The 19,836-nt window shown below is 38.2% G+C and overlaps 2 protein-coding genes across 2 annotated transcripts in view; one reads left to right on the forward strand and one right to left on the reverse strand.

Annotated features, from left to right (window-relative positions):
* The first annotated feature begins 2,383 nt into the window (after window positions 1-2,383).
* On the forward strand, window positions 2,384-11,007 carry flot1b (flotillin 1b). Its single transcript, XM_059338577.1, has 13 exons — window positions 2,384-2,520; window positions 3,324-3,374; window positions 3,788-3,863; window positions 4,153-4,243; window positions 4,894-5,037; window positions 5,549-5,668; window positions 6,066-6,161; window positions 6,889-7,041; window positions 7,567-7,748; window positions 7,891-7,936; window positions 8,089-8,226; window positions 9,220-9,384; window positions 9,469-11,007. The coding sequence occupies exons 2-13, from the start codon at window positions 3,332-3,334 to the stop codon at window positions 9,496-9,498; spliced, it is 1,284 nt and encodes a 427-aa protein (XP_059194560.1). The 5' UTR covers window positions 2,384-2,520; window positions 3,324-3,331; the 3' UTR covers window positions 9,499-11,007.
* Window positions 11,008-12,330: 1,323 nt separating this feature from the next.
* Window positions 12,331-19,836, reverse strand: part of ddr1 (discoidin domain receptor tyrosine kinase 1) — a 60,921-nt gene continuing 53,415 nt past the window's right edge. Inside the window, exons 17-20 of the mRNA XM_059338576.1 lie at window positions 18,951-19,148; window positions 18,101-18,368; window positions 16,296-16,445; window positions 12,331-14,457 (exon numbers count right to left, since the gene is read on the reverse strand). Coding sequence (XP_059194559.1) covers window positions 14,317-14,457; window positions 16,296-16,445; window positions 18,101-18,368; window positions 18,951-19,148 — 757 coding nt within the window. The 3' untranslated portion in view covers window positions 12,331-14,316. The remainder of the gene's footprint in view (window positions 14,458-16,295; window positions 16,446-18,100; window positions 18,369-18,950; window positions 19,149-19,836) is intronic.

Consider the following 19,836-nt stretch of genomic DNA (forward strand, 5'->3'; position numbering starts at 1 on the left):
CTGCCATTAGCATTTATCAGCATTTTTACACAATAAACCAATAAACTGCACCAGTCAGTCTGTTTTTATCGTGTTTGGGTCCCTCCCTTGCTACCTGCACTTCCAACCATGACATTATCAATTTGGGGGTGTTGAGATTTGTGTGCTTTTTCCAGAACAAGTGAGCTGACACAGCTTTATAATAAAGCTTGTTGGGCATATCTGTATGCATTAAGCAGCATAAAAGTTACTCTTTACTGCCCAAGGCCTGCCAGAAGCAATGCCATACTGTAAGAGTTGGAATATTTCTGATATTAATCAGCTACAGTTTCTCTGATGAAATTAACCCAAGGACACTTGTTGTAAAGAGTCTGGGTTCGATGGTTGATGCCTGGTCAGGGTGGATAGATTGGGTGAGCCAGGCATATCTCGTCACAGCTCCCATCTGTCTGTGATATAATCAGATTCAAGGTTTAACAGTGGATTACAGAATATAAACTAATCTCTGCTGCTGGATGATTTTAATTTACACAAAAAGTCTGATTTTTTGCATTTATTCCATTTTGATCAGTCATGTATAGAAGTATAGTTGAGACACATAAGTGATGAGTTGACTTTTAATATGCTTTTATTTTTCCTAGGTGATTATTGATGATGATATTAAAAAATGTCATCTCAGACAGTTAATGTAGGGCAGCTACTTTTAAAAAATCACAACATAAACCTAATAATCTGCTTTCTGGACATGTTTTGTGTGGTGTGTTCTCTGTCTGCTAAAAGCTGTATCTCCTATATTAAATCCAACATTCAATACACAAATAAGCAGTAGAATGTGTTATATAAGAATGTAGGCTCAGGCAGGGTTACAGAATTGCTGAGACAGCTGGTAGCTGATGCCTCGGGCAATGCAAAGAGACCGAGGTCAATGGAAAACAACATTTTCAAAGGATACCAAACAGCTCAGATAAGATGTTTCATACCTCAACATTAATCTTATATTTGCTGTATACATTCAGTGGCATCTTTATTAGGTACAGCAGCTACCATGTAATGCAATCCAATACAACAGCACTGTTATGGTTTTGTTGACATTGTTAATCATATGATTATTACTGAGGTCATGGCTTAAGGTGATGTTTTGGACTACATCATATTGAGAGATGTTTCTAAGTATTTTGTCCTTTCCAAACACTTTAATGCAGTTCACTAGTCTGTGATGTTCAAACTGTTTTGCGGCTGCTGGAGGCTGCTTGATATCAATTTCTGTCATAATTTTTTTGCATTCTCTGTATTATTTTTGTTATAGCAAATGTCTATACTGTAACATAGTTATTCAGAGGACAGAGGACGTCATATGCTGTGCAGATTATATCACAAATTTGTATAAATTACATGCACATGAACATTACGAGTCAGTGCTCCTCTTGAGTTAAAGACAGATACTCCTCCATGTTGTGGAATACATAAAGACCACCTGTAGTTTGTGCTAGAACTATTTGTAAGAGTAGCCCGATTATAAATTCTGGACATGCAAAAAGCAAATAATTTGCAATGAAAATGTTTTAAGACATTGAAAAGTCCCACGCACAAAGAAGTAAAACAAAGCTATTCCTATTAGATTACATTTATTTGTGATCAATGGATTACGTTATGAATGATAAAAAGTGTCACGTAATTTGTTGGCTAATCAGTAGGAAATCTGACCCAACCCTCTGGAGTCACCAAAAGCACCAAAGCATTACTTCTTTATGACATCATGACGTAAAAACAAAGCAGCATGGAGTCCTACTGTAAATTTACCTCTAAAGTTCTGGCTGTAAACTCCATGAGGCCAGTTTCAGTTTGATGATGATATACCAAGTAAAACTGGACAACAAGCTCAAATATATTTTGTATAAAATGATAGAACTGGATGTAACCCTCTTATATGTTATATTTGCATTTGCATTTCCTTTGTTCACATTTGCAACATTTAATTTTTTTTATTGAGCATGATAGTGTTTTGATAGTAAAAAAAAAAGAATCAGAATCAGATTTTATGTAGGACTAAAGGACTACAAAAGACACAAAATAAACAAATAATACACAAAATAACAAAAAAAGACACAAAATTACTTTAAAAAAAAGACACAAAATGACCAAAAAATACACAAAATGAGAAGACAAAATGACCAAAAAAGACACAAAATGAGAAGACAAAAATGACCAATAAAAGACACAAAATGACCAAAAAAGACACAAAAGACTTATAAAGACACGAAAAGACATGGAGAGGATTCAAAAATGGACCAAATAGCCCATAGAGTTAATATAATGATGATGATGAAAGTGCAGTTTTCTGTGTCGACCACTAGATGGCGACAGACAGACGTCATTGTTGTCCTGGTATGGGCGTGGTCACGGAGCACTTCCCCCTCCAAACAGAATTTTTGCCATTCCAGTTGACGGGAAACGACTCTCCGTCTGACCGTAGCAACAGAAAACTGACATAGATTTTTCCAATTAAGAAAAAGGATTCCTTTTTGTATTAACCATATATCGGTAAGTTAAACCAGACGATCAGTTCATATTATTACGTAATTGAGCTGCATAATGTGCTAAATGCAGGAGGACTGTTTTCCACAGGCGGAGTGACGTTATCGACCCAGACCCGATTCTGCTGTCTTTTAACAGCTAGCTAAGGTTAGCATGCGAGCTAGCTTTCGCTACCGACCGCTATTCGGTTTTACATTTAATTTACTGTACGTCTGACGGTAGTTTTGAAGCATCGGGGTGTTAGCAGCTCTAAATAATGTTTGACGATACATGGATCGTTAAAGGGAATAGGTTTTAAGTAGCTAAAGCGACCTTATTCCCCTGTCTTGGGGTTGTTATCAGGGGGAGGAGCAGCCTGGGAAATACAGACACATAATTGAGGGTCTGGCTTCCATGATTGACATAGACATGTGTCACTTATAGCCTGTGAGTTACTACCATGTACTCGATTGTTTTTACACCATTCAATAGTAAATTCTTGACAATATTATGCCTTAAATATGAACATATTATGAATGTTAACATCAGTCTTATGTCATGGTGGTACCTTAGGTGTAAGATGTATTTAAGGTTAACCACAGAAAATAGTGAAAACTGAGCTGTGATATTGTTTATGGATGTATTCAGCAGGTGGTGGTGTGTGTTCTCTACAATGCAGTAAATATTAGATTTCCAGTAATTTCTTTGACACAATTCACAACATTGATATCCAAGAAAACATGATGATGTGTTTTTATTAACAAACTTTGGTATGTTCATACTTTGACAATAGCTTGCTTTGTTTTAATATTATTTTGCCTCAATTTTAGGAGTCAAGATGTTCTACACGTGTGGACCCAATGAAGCCATGGTGGTGTCTGGTAAGATACTTGATTTAGCTTGCCTAAAGAATAAAGATGAATTGTTATTTCTCACATTAAGTTTAGAAGTTGGTTGGGTAATGAAACCTCACAGCCTCCATTGTAATATGTCATAATATCAAGTAATCAAACAAGACAAGCTTTGTTTACAGTAGATCATCAGTAAACTTGTGTCATGTGATTAATCACCACATGTCTTGTGATAAGTTGATATTGAGCAACACTCAGTTTGAAGTAGTTTTCCAGCTTGCTGTGACGTGTGCTCTCTAGCTGTCATGAATGAATAGCATTACCCAAATTGTTTTTACAAGAGGTTGTAAGATAAACAACATTCTAGTCCAGCTTTATGAGTAACTAGCCGTGTGTAACTGAATGGCAGTGTAATGTTTGTGTTCTGTGTTCTTTCATTCCAGGCTTTGGCCGTTCTCCTCCTCTAATGATTGCTGGAGGGAGAGTGTTTGTCCTCCCATGTATTCAGCAGATCCAGAGGTGATCCTATTTTCAGTCTCTATATCTATGTGTTAGTCAGCAAGCAAGTCAAATAAATGTTGATAGAAGAAACATGGCATCCATTACTGAGCTGCTTGTCATTGTCAGTGAGGAGGAGTGGTTTTTGTGGATTATAATTGACCTAATCTCTCTCTCTCTCTCTCTCTCTCTCTCTCTCTCTCTCTCTCTCTCTCTCTCTCTCTCTCTCTCTCTGTCCTGTGGCTTGTCATTCTTACTTCTTGTTATAATATCTCATCTGTGCCATTTATGTGATCCCATTTCCTCTCAGAATCACGCTCAACACCCTGACTCTAAATGTGAAGAGTGACAAAGTCTACACCCGTCATGGCGTCCCGATCTCTGTCACTGGCATTGCACAGGTATGTTTTGAATGGCTGAAATATTATAAAGCTTTTTTTTTAAATGGGGTCAAAAACTATGCGTGTTTCCGCAAAAAAGTTAATTTAATAGATTAAAAATATTTTGGATAGGCACCAAAGGCAGGGAAGATGATCAGCTGCCATTTAAAAGCAGCACCTGTCTACAGAAATAGACTTTTGCACAAACAGAGCAGAGGCTGTCTGTATCACTGAATGGAGGATTTACAGTATGATTGGATGAGAATAAGTAGCTGGTTTGTGATTAATCTAAAAATACACAATTGCAGGAACAAACACAAATTAATTAGTGCAATGTGTTTCCCACAGCAAACAGCTTATCATTACTATATATAAGCCCACAGCATATGTTTTCAGTTCAGTTTCAAGGTTATTTAATGTTGGTAAACAAGCAAAAGGAAGATGACACTTGAGAAGTCCCATGCTGGATGGAGAGGGTCAGTGGGACACCCCCATAGGGAAAGAATTTAGTGATTTGTTGGTTATTTGTCAAGGAAGTTTCATTATTTTGAGTGAAAAACAGAAAGAAAAAGAACATCTGGCTGTCGCATCTTTAAATTGTCATGTTACTGACTAAATTGTAAGTGAGATAATGCCAGATTTTTACATACTTTTTTCACATTTCTTTCCAGGTGAAGATCCAGGGCCAGAACAAAGAGATGTTGGCCACTGCCTGCCAAATGTTTATGGGCAAGTCGGAGAGTGAGATTGCCCAGATTGCACTGGAAACACTGGAGGGACACCAGAGAGCCATCATTGCCCATTTGACTGTGGAGGTTTGTTGGCTGACCTTATAAAATAGATTTGCTTGACCATTTCTGCCCATAGAAGATTGTTCAGAGGCTTTATGTTTATGACTCATCACTGACTTAATAACCTCTATGTGAATTATCTGCCTCAGTATCTCTGCTGTATCTACAGTAAATCAGTTTTTAAAAGGAAACTTAAAGTCTATCTAAGACAGTAATTCATCTGTTGGGTGTGTTGTGGGAATGATCTGTTTAGAATAACTCAGCTGTATTACATTTTTGGGTAGGTTTAGTAATTTTATTATATTGTCAACTATTGTGTGGGTTTGTCTATTTTATATTGTATGTACTTGTTTTGTTTTTATTTGATATTTTTGTTTTTGTATAGTTCTTAATTGTGATTGTATTGTATGTTGTATGTGTTACGGACCCCAGGAAGACTAGCTGATTGCTATGGCATCAGCTAATGGGGATCCTTAATAAAATGAAAAATGAAATGCCAGTATCCTGTTATGAATATCTCTCTCTTCGTGTACAGGAGATCTACCAGGACCGCAAGAAGTTCTCCGAGCAGGTCTTCAAGGTGGCCTCCTCTGATCTGGTCAACATGGGGATTGGCGTCGTCAGCTACACCCTCAAAGACGTTCATGATGATCAGGTACTTTTTTGTCTATTTTGGGTTAATTTTCTGACACTGCTAATGACAAAAGCACATAATTAGTGGAGCAGCAGGAGTCTGAAGTGTCTCTGTGAGCCTGAAAGTTTTTCTTATATGGAAGCTTTTAGTCTCATAAAATTTCCTCAGTAATGCACTCGAGTGATTGATATTGACTCATTGTCTGTGACTCAGCAGACCTCCAGCTGCTCTTTACATTAGTGATGAATTACATCTAAGTGCTTCAGTGGTTTCTACACCACACCATGTATTTGTTTGCCTAGTGCACTTGCTTCCTTTTTACTGCCCGAGCTGTGTTGCCTCATGGTTGTCTGTAACTGATTTTTCCCCTCTCTCTGTCTCTGTCTCTGTCTCTGTCTCTGTCTCTGTCTCTCACCAGGACTACCTTCACTCCCTGGGTAAAGCCAGAACAGCCCAGGTTCAGAAGGATGCCAGGATCGGAGAGGCCCAGTACAAACGAGATGCAGTCATGAGGGTAAAATAAAGATTCTTTCCCTGTCATTTAGCGTGTGTGCATATAGGGATGTCCCGATTACCCGTTTTCACGATTAATCGTGGCATTAAACAATAAAAAAAATTCAAAATACCGGCAGTTTCCGGAAAAGATTATGCTTGAACCATGTTGGTACATCAACTCGTCCGGAACGAAAATATAATTTAATGTAATGTAATCTTCTAAAGGTCCTCAGTCAGTGAACAATTATCATTTCAAATCAGTTTTGTTTCTGTATTGAGCAAAAGGCAGTAAAAACACTATGGGATGTCCCTTTCATGTATTACTAATTTATTTTTGGCAATGTAATTTAAAAATTAAAAAAAAAGGACCAAAATAAGAGATACATATTTTTATCTGGCCACATAGGATTAGACAAACAAATTATTAAAATGATTTTAATAGCTTAAACATTTTGTATGTATGACATTCAACCTGGGATTATTATAATTTTTCTTGTACATTTTGGTTACTTTACATTGTTGCTATATTATTTTGTTATGAGAGCATACGTAAGGAGGGTTCATGTGATTTAACTTATTCATAGTAGTGTGAAATTAATGAATGCAAAAATAATCGTGATAATCGTAATATTGTGATTATTTCTCTGACAATAATCGTACCAAGAAAATCTGTAATCCCTATGTGCATATGGATAGTCTGAAAACAAATGCCAAACACTCTCTGTCCGTCTATGTTCTTCATACAGGAGGCCCATGCGATGCAGGAGAAGGTTTCAGCTCAGTACAAGAATGAGATTGAGATGGCAAAGTCCCAGAGAGACTACGAGCTGAAGAAGGCAGCCTATGATGTTGAGGTCAACACCAAGAAGGCCGAGTCAGAAATGGCCTATCAGCTTCAGGTACAGTTCACAGTCTGATGTTGTCGGGCCTTAAGTGTTCTGTGTGACTTATTCTGGTGAAATTTTGGCTGGTAAGTAACTGTTTAGCTTGTGCACATATCATTCAAAGATTTGATTAGACTGGCTGGTTGGGCTTGGAAGCAAGTAAGTAAACTTTTATTTATACAGAATTTTTCAAAACAGAGGTCCGAAATGCTTCACCAGTAACATACTACAGTAAACAATGAAGCAATACAACAAACAGACAATGTATAATAGTACACAGCATGACAACAGCAAGTAAAAATCTTAAAACTTGAACAGAAATTAACAAAACAGACTAAAATACAAATAAACACAGAACGGGTTTTTCAAAATGTGCTGAAAACTCAGCTGACCTGTGGGGGAGGCCAATATGTTTACTTCAATGAGTGTATGTCTGAAGTCTCGCTGGCTTTGGACCAATACGGCTAATCCAGATTTTTGATGATGCCTGATTATTTTTCAGTGTTGGAATTTACTCTTTTCTTTGTTTCCCTTCATCAGGTGGCCAAGACCAAGCAGCGCATCGAGGAGGAGAAGATGCAGGTTCAGGTGGTGGAGCGGACACAGCAGATCACACTGCAGGAGCAGGAGATCATCCGTAAGGAGAAGGAGCTGGAGGCCAAGGTGAAGAAGCCTGCAGAAGCTGAGAAATACAGACTGGAGAGGCTGGCTGAGGCTCACCGGTGAGTGCCATAATACTGTTGTAGTTCTGATGAGATATAAACATCTATAAACACATAAAAAAATCAAGCGATTTGCTCCAATGAAATATGAAATCACTTAAAACAGTTAAACGATTTTGAATTTTTTCTTCACTCTGTGCAGCCTGCAGCTTATCATGGAGGCTGAGGCAGAGGCCGAGTCCATCAGAGTGAGTTTCCTGTTTTTCAGAGATACTCCCATTTCATTTCCGCCTTTCCTCCAACTGTATTTTCAATATATCCAATGCCATTACTTCAGTCCTCACACTTCTATCACAGTTCTTAACCCTGTATATTTGTGTGTGTGTGTGTGTGTGTATAGATGAGGGGCGAGGCTGAGGCTTTTGCCGTGGAGGCGAAGGGCCGTGCTGATGCTGAGCAGATGGCCAAGAAAGCGGAAGCCTTCCAGCAGTACAAAGACGGAGCCATGGTGGACATGCTGCTGGAGAAACTGCCACTGGTCAGTCTGACACTCATGGATGAATGAATAGATGAAGATAAATGTTATTATTATAGCTCATTTGGCCTAATTTGATCTGTTTTTCTAATTAGGTTTCTGTTTGCCTTTCCACTTGCTAGAGTCATCAGTCATGGAGGGTCCTTTCTTTATTTTAAATTTATTTTATATATATATATATATATATATATATATACACACAGTGGCTTGCAAAAGTATCCCTTGGATGTTTCACCCTTTTGTTGCTTTTACACATGAAACCCTGGTCAATATAATTTGGCCTTAAAAAGAATTTGCAAAAAAACCCTCTTTAATATCAAATATATATATATATATATATATAAGGTAAAATAAGTGATTGCATAAGTATTCATAACCTTTAAAATAACTGACCTAATTCAACAGAGTTCCAGCTTGTTGATGCAGCAGTGTCACAGTTAGTAAAATGGAGATCACTTGAGTCCAGTGTTTCAAGTGTGTGTCTGTGAAATTGGACTTATTGTTATTTTAGTTTATTTTTGCACTCTTTATGATCAAAATATTTCCTACATTGCATACTCTTATTGCATCCATCCACGAACACAGCTTCCGGAATAAAAATGTTTTGATTATTATATTATTATTTTGTCATTAAGCAACCTCAAAAAAGCGCTTAAAAAAAAAAAAAAAAAAAAGATTTCAAACAAAAACATGTTACAACGTCTACCTTGTTGCTGTGATGTCGTGTGGCTCTTAATATCACGCACAGCCTTCTCAGCTTAAGAAAAAATGTCCATGTTTCCATATAAATCCCAATTTTTGTCAATTTCTTCACATTTTCAGTCTTAAAAAGTCAAAAGTTTGTCACATAGCTTTACTCTGTTCTATCCAATCACATATCTTATATTGGGTTGATTATAATATCTTCAAATGTTGAATCTTCACTGTGATCCTATTCAAACCCCCCTCTTTAATTCAAACCCACTTCATTAATTCCTTTCTTCTCCTATCGTGCAGATGGCGGAGGAGATCAGCAAGCCCCTGTCGGCGGCTCAGAAGATCACCATGGTGTCCAGTGGCGGCTCAGAGGTGGGAGCAGCCAAACTGACTGGAGAGGTGCTGGACATCATGACCAGGCTGCCTGCCGCTGTGGAGAAACTCACCGGAGTCAACATCGCCCTGGTAAGCTGGAGCGCGACGGACGGATGAGAGACAGAAAGTAGTCCTCGTGGTAATCGTCTCATGCTTCTCTCATTGACTTTGCAGGCCGGAGCCACGCCCACCAGGGTGCATTAAGAAGAAAGGGAGAGTAGAAGTAATGGGATGAGGTGTCAACGATGTTCAGACTAGGAGCTCCACGTCTCCTCCTTGTGCCTATAACCACTGTAACGACTCTGCAGCACCGTAGTCTTGTCTGATCGTCTGTGTGCATGCGTGTGTTTTACCTGTGCGTCTCTTTTTCACTTCCTCCTCCATCAAAACATTTCTTTTGTCCTCCGTTCTGTGGTTTCTTTTCATGTCCCTGATCTGAGCTGTTGTGCATTCTGCTGTGGGTGACAGCAGAAGCAGCTGTGATGGATGCAAGCTATTTTATTTTATTTTTTACCAGAAAGAGACAAAAGCCTCTAAATAGGAATTCCTGTCTTTGTTGTTTTATACATGACCTTTTAGTATGCAATTTTAAATTTTTTAACTCAATCAGCCTCATTCTCCCTGCATCGGGACTTGGTCAATCAATTGTTATTATTTGTTTTTCACTTTTTAATGTGGTGGCTGTAGTTTCGTGCCTTTCAATTCATGAAATGGTGCTGAGCTCTTTATCACAGCATCACCTCATAGTTTTGTGAGTGGGCATATTGTCACTGTAGTTCCATAGAGTTGACTTAACCTAGCTTCATGTTCTCCACTTGTCCGTTATTAAGTGACACAGTGAGGGTGTTGGTAGTTTACTCTACATGTCGCTTTACTGTGACTGACTGAGTTACTGGGCCCCAAGTCATCTCAGTGGAAGGATTTTCTTTGTGGTTCAGAATGAAGGGGAAGGAAGTGGTTGAATGGGAACGAGCTAAAGAGGTTTTCTGTTGAAAGCAATGAAAGTATGTTTTGGTGTTAAAAACATTGCCGACTTTTGCTGCTGGGGTTTTGGCCTTTATAAATGGCAAAAAAAAAGTAATGACTGTCACTTACTAACTAACTAACTAACTAACTAACCTGCCTGCTGCTTCGCTGTGATAGCTGCCTGAACTTCAAACTGGTATACGGGACATAGTTTGCTTTTGATCGTCTGTTTATTTGATGTACTGACTTTCCATTGTAATGTGAAACTGAGTATTATAGATTGTGACATTTTTTTAGCTCGTGCATGTTGCCATGCACCTCTGATCAGGAGCTCTCTTTTTTTTCCACTCTTCTCAAACAGTCAAAAGTTTTCCAGCTGCAAAGCCATATGCATTTTGTTACCGCCAAGTGCCTGGTCCAAACTCTTCAGTCAAGTTGACTTCTTTACTTAAGCCTCTTATACTTCTCTGTCAGGGAACATTTCCTCATATCCAGCTGATCCTAAGCCAATGGCCATCACTAGCGACGGCCGTAGATGAAAGCCAAATCAGTCTATTGGTGTTTAACGTTCTTGTGACTAATCTTTCACTTTCCTAAAAAAAACGTGTTGCTGCATGGCTGTAGTTTAAGTTGACATAAGTGATTATTGCATAGCTTTGAAGTTGTATACAAGTAAAATATTCAAGATTTATCTGTAGTGAAATGTTCTAAAGATGTAGACAATAAAATATTGTTTAATCACTGAAACCTGTTAGTCTGTTGTTGTTTTTTTATTCCAACATCAAAATACTGAGTTCAATCGGCTGCAGTTACATTTAAACTACCAATCGATTGACAGAAAATTAGTTAATTTGCAATTTAAGAGTAGAATGTTGTCACCAGGGGGAGAATGTAACCAACTACATTTACTCAAGTGCTATATTTAAGTAAAAATTTTTACTTTACCTGAGTATTTCCATTTTATGCAACGTTATGTAAACTCTACTCCACTACATTTTGAGGCAAATATTGTATTTCACTACATTAAGCTGCCAGCTTAAGTTACTTTTCAGGTCAAGATTTAACATAAAAAAACAAGACAAATTTAAAGTCATTAGACTTCAGACCTCATAACAGAATATAAGGAAATAGTGAAAATGAGCCATATCTGGAGAAAATTAAAATGCTGCTTACATAAATGCATCAATACAAAAAATATAATATATTTAGAATATATACAGGTGCATCTCAATAAATTCTAATACCATAGAAAAGTCTATCTACAGTAGTTCAAGTTAAATAGCCCCAACCAAGTATTGGGTCATATAGATGGACGTACTTTTCAGAGGGCAACATTCCCAGATTAAGCATACTTGCATACTAAAATTGGTCTTTTGAAATATTCAAAGACACTTTCATTCTGTGTGTAATGAATCTACAGTAGTGTTAAAAGTAAAAGCAGTCTTGGTTTTCTGAGAATCTACTGCACCTACTGGTACCTTGTTTGCCACGTAGCAATAAAAAATATACTAAAAACCTGAATTAATCTGGTTAGTCACATTGGACTGCTATTATTTTGAACACTACTGTATATAATGTGTTATTTCCACTTTTTGAATTGAATTACTGCAGAAAAAAACATTTCTGATATTCTAATTTATTGAGATGCACCTGTATAACAATCTGAGTGGGTCCACTCTGGGTGAGTACATTTGGATGCGGTTACTCATAAGTATGAGATCTGAAAACTTTTTCCATCGCTGGTTGTGACAAAACTCAACTCGGGCTGTTTATGGTCCATAAAAACAGTTTGATACTCAGTGTACTGTATATAGTTATGCAATTTCCCAAAAGCTGTAAGATGCTGGAAAAGCTTGAGAAGTGCTTTAATTTGACTGGTGTAGTGACTCCAGACAAAAGTGAAGATTTGTTGCATAACATAAGTATCTTTGGATTTTGGACTGTTGTTTGGATAAAACAGCAATTTGAAGACTGGGCTCTGGAAATCCTGAAGAGATTTTCTTCATTCTAATGTTTTATTGATTAAACTACTTATCAGTATTGTAAATAAATGTTAGTCACAGCCCTGGATCACATCTCAGTTTATTTGAAAAGGTTAACTTTATTAAAACATCTACAAAAATAGACAACGATGAATTACAATGGCATCAAGGTAGCAAGCGTTCTACAGAGATACAGAAGACCCCAAATGTAACAAAGAGTTTTCCATATATTAGTAAAGGAAATTACAATTCTGTCCTTAAAATATGTACATACTATTATGCTCAACCTCAAAGACACAAAAGGACGAAATCAGACATCAAAGGAGTGTCTAAGTACATACAGTATATATAAAAATATGGGTTTAGTTGAACTACAGTGTATCAAAAATGACTCAAATGGCACAACCATTCACAAATCAGTAAACGTGTTACTTTATGATCTCCAGACTGATTTACAGTGCTTTACAATCAGTAAGGTAGATAGCATTGATTCTACCGCAGTCAGCTTAATGTAATAAAATGGGATAATGCAGAGGTTGATGTTGACATTCACACTTCCCTGTTGGAGTAATGCCTTAACTGTTTGTTTTTAGAGTACAGTAATGCATTTACGAGTGAAAAGTTTGATATTCGATGAGTAAACAAATCTCAACACCCAACAAAAGTTTTCTCATACATTTAAAATGAGATGAATTGATGGTGCCATTCCATATTTTTTAAATAATATTTTACATCTCATGGTTTGGCAACGTCTTGTAGGGGGAGGATTTAATAAGGCAGACACGCTGTCCTGAATTTTGATCTCCCTTGGCAAATATCTGATATCACTGCAAGTAAAATGCATTAGCATCCACATCGATAGGAATCATATCAGGCCCCTCACAGACAAGAGTTTCATCGTGGCCAGGGATATGCATGTAGGATTTAAAGTGCAGCTGGTTGTGGAATTTTTTTATACGTCAATCCTTTGTGTCTGGGTCGCAGCCAGATACAAAAAAAAAATGCCGAAACACCTGAACAGGCGCATCTGAAGATGTCCGGTCTACTACCCCGGCTGGCAGTATTGTCTCTCTTCTTGATAAAGCTGTTCCAGGTTGTGGGTCACGTCTCGGACCCACTTCTGTGCCTGTTTCCTCTGGTTTGAGAAGTCCATTCGGCACCAGGGTACAGTTCAGTTCTTACTGCTTGGACTTTTCAGCAACAATGGGGAGGCGTCGGCGGTTGAGAGCAAACTTGAATTAATTGCAATCGTAAGGGGGGCTGCTGTTGTCTGGTCCACATCAGTTCACATTAGTCCACAACAACTTTGAGTTACAGCTGTGGATGTGGGTCACTGTGTAAGGTTTTGGGGTTGAGGTTCGCTCTCAACAGCCATCAACTATGTTGATCAAAATCCTTTCATAGACTCGTGGATTAGCATAATGTGTGTCTTAGATGGGCAAAAGGGGCTGAGGCGTGGAGTAATCCTACTGATTTAGACTGATTAAATGTGTACAGTAGGCTATACATACCATAAATACTAAGACAATCCCTGTGTGTGTGTGTGTGTGTGTGTGTGCACTTTCATGTCTGAATATAGGTGTGCTGTTCAGAGAAGTCTGTGTCATGTGTAACCTGTTACCCTGCAAGTAGCATTTGAGATGGATATATAAAAGTCATGAAACTTAATAATGTTCGAGTTTACTGCGGTTTCCTGTGTCATTTACTCTACAGCATTTAATCAGCAGTCACACAAACCCTCTTTGTATGTTAAAGTATCTGAGAAGAGAGAAAGTTCCTATGCAGACTGCACCCACCACCAAACAAACATGTGAAGTATAGCTCGGAGCTGTCTAAAGCTGGAGTTAGTTTTGCCTTTGGGTTTGGGGGGTCTGACGTGGAAATAAACCGAACCAGCGGTGTCTCAGCCCCGACCACCCAAAAAAGTACAAATATAAAAAGCGAGCAACCCACTCTCCCCTCCCTCTGCTGTGCAGCACCTCCACCACACCTTCCCCCTGTAGCAAGGATGCATAAATGTACGAGAGGTTTCCCACTCTCTAGAGACGCCGTTCTCCTTGTCCTCTTTCTCTCTCTACACCATGTTCATGGCGTCCTCGGTGAGAAAGGAGTGGATGTCGGCGAAGGACGGGCGGAGCTTGCAGTCTCTGTTCCAGCAGCTCAACATGAGCTCGTAGAGACCCTGCGGACACACGGCCGGCTTGCTCAGATACACCTGCAAGAGAGTCAGAGAGGGAGAACGGTGTTATGGAGGTGGGGAACATTTGATAAGTGACTTTTCACACATGACAAAGGCCACCAGATTTAAACTCTGACAGGTAAATATGAGAAAAAAACTAAATGAACACTTATTTTATCACAATATCAATATCCTTTATTTAACCAGGTTAAAAAACGAATTGAGATTTAAAGCATAGTATAGTATAGTATATATAGTATAGTATATAGTATGTGTATATATATAATTATTTATAATATTTGTATGTGACTATACTGATTATTCATATATGTATGTATATACTGACCCGTTAAGGGGTAGGACTAGATATGTTTTTTTTACTTCTTCCTACCCCCTTTCGAGCTTGCAGAAAGTGTGAAATTTTTTTGCTTTTTTGTTTTGTTTTTATTTATTCATCTATTAATATTTAAACTTGTTTTTTTTATTGCCTGCATGTTCGAAATAAAGACAATCAATCAATCAAAGCCTCTTTTACAAGAGTGACCTGGCCAAGACAGCAGCACAAAAGCAAAATGGTTACACCAAATAATAATAATAATAACAATAATGACTTAATTTATATAGCACCTTTTAAAAACAGCAGCTTACGAAGTGCTTCGAAAGAGAGCAGTTAATTACAACGAGAATGATGCCCTAAGGCTAAAAACAATTCTTACATTAAAAAAAACAATAAGAGACAGAGCAGGAACAATCACAAGACATTCTCAGATACACAGAAAATTAAAGGTAAAAGGAGTAAACAAATAAAAGGTGAAGAAGTCAAAGGAGTGGTGAGAGAGAAAGCATTACATAAAAGTAAGTCTATAAAAGTGGGTTTTAAGAAGTGATTTAAAAGACGTTACTGACTCTGCGCGCCTTATCTCCTCAAACACAAAAGACACAAATTAAATAAAGTCACACACTAGAAGAAAAACAAGTGGGATTGCAGGATTACACAGTGCAATCACAAGATCCAATTGAGCTTATTTCTCTGTCCTTTAAAATTGACTTGAATTCCCCCAGAGTTACAAGATGTGTCAATTTCAAGTCCTTCTGCACATCGTTCCAGGTAGATGGGGCAGAAAATTTAAAAGACTTTTTGCCCAGCTCAGTTCTGACTCTCGGGACCTGCATCTGTATGAAGTCCTGAGAATGCAGGCCATGTTGGCTGAGGTTTCTACATAGGTGTAAACACAAAGTCCAAAGTGGATTTATAAATAAAAGCCAATCATTTATCATCAGAGATGTCAGATTTCTTGATGGTTTAAAAGAGTTTGCCTCCTGCTTTTAATCAATCAGAGTATAAGCTATTGCTGCTCTAAACAAGCAATTATGTCAGGATGTTATGCTTCTTATAATTCTACTCCATTTAACAGTGAGCCATATTTGGGAACTGTGTTTTGTGCACTATTGCACTTGTGTGGATGTTATACTTTTTCTTATACTACTGTCTGTGAACCAAATTGCCCCTTGGGGACATTAAAGTTTTACCTTACCTATAATTTTTGTTTCTGCATTACTGCTGGAGTTTGGTGATTTGCAGACAAACAAGAGTCTTGAATTGATTTTAACTTTACTCGAATAAATGCTCAAACAGATGAGTAATATGTGTGGCTCAGAGATTAGCCACTAGAGGGCTTCTGGTATCATAAACCTCCACACAGTACATGATTAATTTGTTCCCTGGTTGCTACTTTGCATTCAGCAGTATCTTTTTACATTATGGTGTCAAATAATTTCAGGGAAGAAAATGAGATCCTGAATCAGTAAGAACAAAGTTGCCGTTATTATCTCAATGAACAGCTGAGGACTGATAGTGAAAGACTGTGTTGTACCTGTCTGCCCTGGTCTCTGAAGAACTCCCCAGCGTTGTCGATGACTTGTTCATCTGTGAGGTTGGAGTACGGCTGCTCCTGACAAACGCTCAGCATCTCCCACAGAGTGACCCCGAACGCCCACACATCGCTGGCCGTGGTGAACTTACCCTGGAAACATTCAACCACACAGTCGTTATCAGGGTTCCTGCACTGCTTCTATTTAAATTGAAGCACTTTCCAAGCATTTTAACACTTTTCCAACACCTAACAGATGTGGTACATTCTACATTTATTCACAGCATGTACAATATACTGATTTTTTTTGCTTCTTCATCACATCAAATTGAATGTTATGTGCTATAAACAACCAAAACTGTGTTTCATAATTCATCATATCCTCCATAAAATATACAGTCATGGAAAGAAATACTACCACCCTTGTTTTCTCCAATTTCTTGTTCATTTTAATGTCTGCTACAACTAAAGGTACATTTGTTTGGACAAATGTAATGATAACAACAAAATAGCTCATAAGAGTTTAATTTAAGAGCTGATATCTAGACATTTTCCATGGTTTTCTTGATAATGATTTTGGTTATTATCAACAAAACCATGGAAATGGCTAAATATCATATCTTAAATTAAACTCTTACCAGCTATTTTTTTTGTTATCGTTATATTTGTCCAAACAAATGTATCTTTAGTTGGACCAGGCATTAAAATGAACAAGAAACTGAAGAAGAAACAAGAAGAAACAATGGTCTAATATTTTTTTTCCATTACTGTATGTATAAAAATGACTTCATCATTATCATAGGATGGAAAATTGTTGGGAAGTGATGCAACACTTACTTGATTTCCTTTACATGTGTTTATATTATTATAGAACTTCATCAGATTTATTTTTTTACCCTTTATATTTTCTTAAAAGGGACAGAAGGGGTTAAACATTTTTTCCCCTGTACCACATGTCTCTGTGAACTTCTAAGTTGTATTTCGTGCTACACAAAGACACAGACTACCATAGTTTACAGTAAACAAGCTCCTGTTGTTGCATATACAAATCAGGAAATCTTTCCGTACTGAAGTGAAGAGAAAAGGAGAGAAACTCATGTGAACTGTGCAACATATTCACTCTGGAAGTGGATTTTTGAAAATGGACATGGTATTTTTTTTTAAATGGTATAATTGATGTTTTTCCAATCTAAATTTCACCACCTCTTTGCTACTCAAAAACACTCCTGGACTTTAAAAAAAAAAATACAACCCAGGGGTCCAACCAAAATAACACCTGCCATTTTCCAAATAAGAGCAAAAATCTACCTTAGCAATTATAATTAATGAGGTCAGCTGCCCTTGGTGGGTTGCTGAAACAGGCCCACTTCACCAAAACTCCTCATTACAGCACAGAAGCTGATCTAACTCTGTTTGTTTGGTATCAACTCTGCACACTGGTGCCAGCTGCACATTGCAGAAATAGATCAACATAAAAAGGAAAAATGAAGAGTTGGGTGGAAGTACAGTTAAAAGAAAATTACGAGAGAAGTGGCGCCTCACAGATAAGAGAGTGAGGAGAGATTGGCTTTTTTATGACAGCAGCACAATGAGGTACTCAACAAATTGGACAGTGAATGTGTTTGTTCTCTTCTTATGCAGTTTTAAGGCGGTTGGCGGCTGTCTTTAGTTTTCAAGCCATTGGCAGATAGACCAACGAGCACATTTTGTACTCTGCAAAACCCAAAAAAAATCATTATATAACCTTTAGTATTGCAACCATCACATGGCATCAGATGCACACAAACACACACAATCATTCCTCTCACCATGAGTATACACTCCCAGGCCATCCAGCGTATTGGCAGCACAGCTCTGCCCTGGATCCTGTAGTAGTCTCCAGCATACAAGTTCCTGCTCATGCCGAAGTCCGCTATCTTGATGTGACGCTCACCGCCCCGATCCTCTCCGCTCTCACCCCTCTCACCCCCCACCAGGCAGTTACGGGTTGCAAGATCCCGGTGCACAAAGTTGAGGGAGGAGAGGAACTTCATTCCTGACGCAATCTGGCTGGCCATGGAGATAAGTGCCGGATAACTGGGAGAAAAGTTGACAGAGAGAGAGGGAATAATAAATATGTAAATAATAATAACAATAATTTTATTTATATAGCGCCTTTTGAAAAAAACAGCAGTTCACAAAGTGCTTTGACAGAGAGCAGTTAATCACAGCGAGAATGATGCCATGAGGCTAAAAACAATTCTTACGTGAAAAGAAAAACAATAAGAGACAGAGCAGCATTAATCACAAGACGTTCTCAGATACACAGAAAATAAAAGGTAAAAGGAGTAAAAAAGTAAAAAGTGAAGAAGTAAAAAGGAGTGGTGAGATAGACAGGAACGATCAGAAGGGCGCCACCCGAGGATCTAAGGACGCGGGTCGGCTCGTATGGAGTTAGTAATTCTGTTAAATAGCTAGAAGCCAGACCTAAAAGAGCTTTGAAAGTGATCAGTAAAATCTAAAAATCAATCCTAAAACGAACAGGGAGCCAGTGCAAAGAACCTAAAATCAGGGTGATGTGATGTCATCTGTTAAAACCGGTGAGAAGCCGCAAAGACTTTAACTATGTTTTTTGTTTTTGTGTACATGTGCGATTGTGTGTGCACATTTCTGGTTTACCTGATGGTCGGGGTGTTATGTGAAGGCCCTGTTTTGTCCAGAAGCACTCGGTGGGACAGATACTGGTTCAAGTCTCCACATTCCATGTACTCAGTGACCATACAGAGGGGATCACTGCTCACACAAACTCCCAGCAGACGGATGATGTTCGGGTCCTTCAGGCGAGACAGAATCTTCACTTCTTTCAGGAAGTCATTCCTACCAAGATGAGGAGGAAGAGTAAAAACGCATCAGAATGTTGAAGGGATAATAATGCACAGGGAGGATAAAGAGTGAAACGTGCTTATTTGAGATAACATTAAAAAAATAAAAAAATTAAAAAACCTAAATCAACACCGCCGCATACAGCTCTCACTGGCTTTACACCTCATCGATCTGTTTTGCTGGTCAATATGTTTGTGTTGCTCCGGCTCTCCCATATAAACCTGTGGAGAGCCACTCTCAGCACATGAGCTCACATGAGATAGGAGCTCTGCCTGCCCAGCCCAAATAGGGCACAGAGCTAAAGTAAACAAGCAGCTGGTGAAAACAGAGAAAACCACAGAGGCAGTGATATTTATTTCTCAGGAGATCGGGGACCGAATCAGGGAGAAAATATTTGACGGGTTAAAGAAATCTCTGCCCTGTTTCTGCTCCTTAACATGTGAATAATGCCATGGAGTTGATTACCAACACATTGGCTATAAGGGAGGGTTAAGTTGATACAAAATTAGAAGCTCGGTGCTCTGAGTCCACATTCTTCCTTGTAAATATCACCTAAAGTAAAACTTCAGCAGAAAGACTTTTAATCTAAAACAAACATTGTGTGGAATGAAACATTACAAAAAAAATCTATTTCCAAGAATTCTCTGGCACTACCTGACTTTTCAAGGAAGGCTATGAAATT

This window comes from Centropristis striata, chromosome 8, assembly GCF_030273125.1.
Source record: "Centropristis striata isolate RG_2023a ecotype Rhode Island chromosome 8, C.striata_1.0, whole genome shotgun sequence".
NCBI lineage: Eukaryota > Metazoa > Chordata > Actinopteri > Perciformes > Serranidae > Centropristis > Centropristis striata.

Coding starts and splice junctions, on each gene's coding strand:
- flot1b (XM_059338577.1), top strand. CDS start 3,332: ATGTTCTACACGTGTGGACCCAATGAAGCCATGGTGGTGTCTG. Junction 7,749..7,890: donor AGGCTGGCTGAGGCTCACCG/GTGAGTGCCATA, acceptor CACTCTGTGCAG/CCTGCAGCTTATCATGGAGG. Junction 9,385..9,468: donor CCGGAGTCAACATCGCCCTG/GTAAGCTGGAGC, acceptor TTGACTTTGCAG/GCCGGAGCCACGCCCACCAG.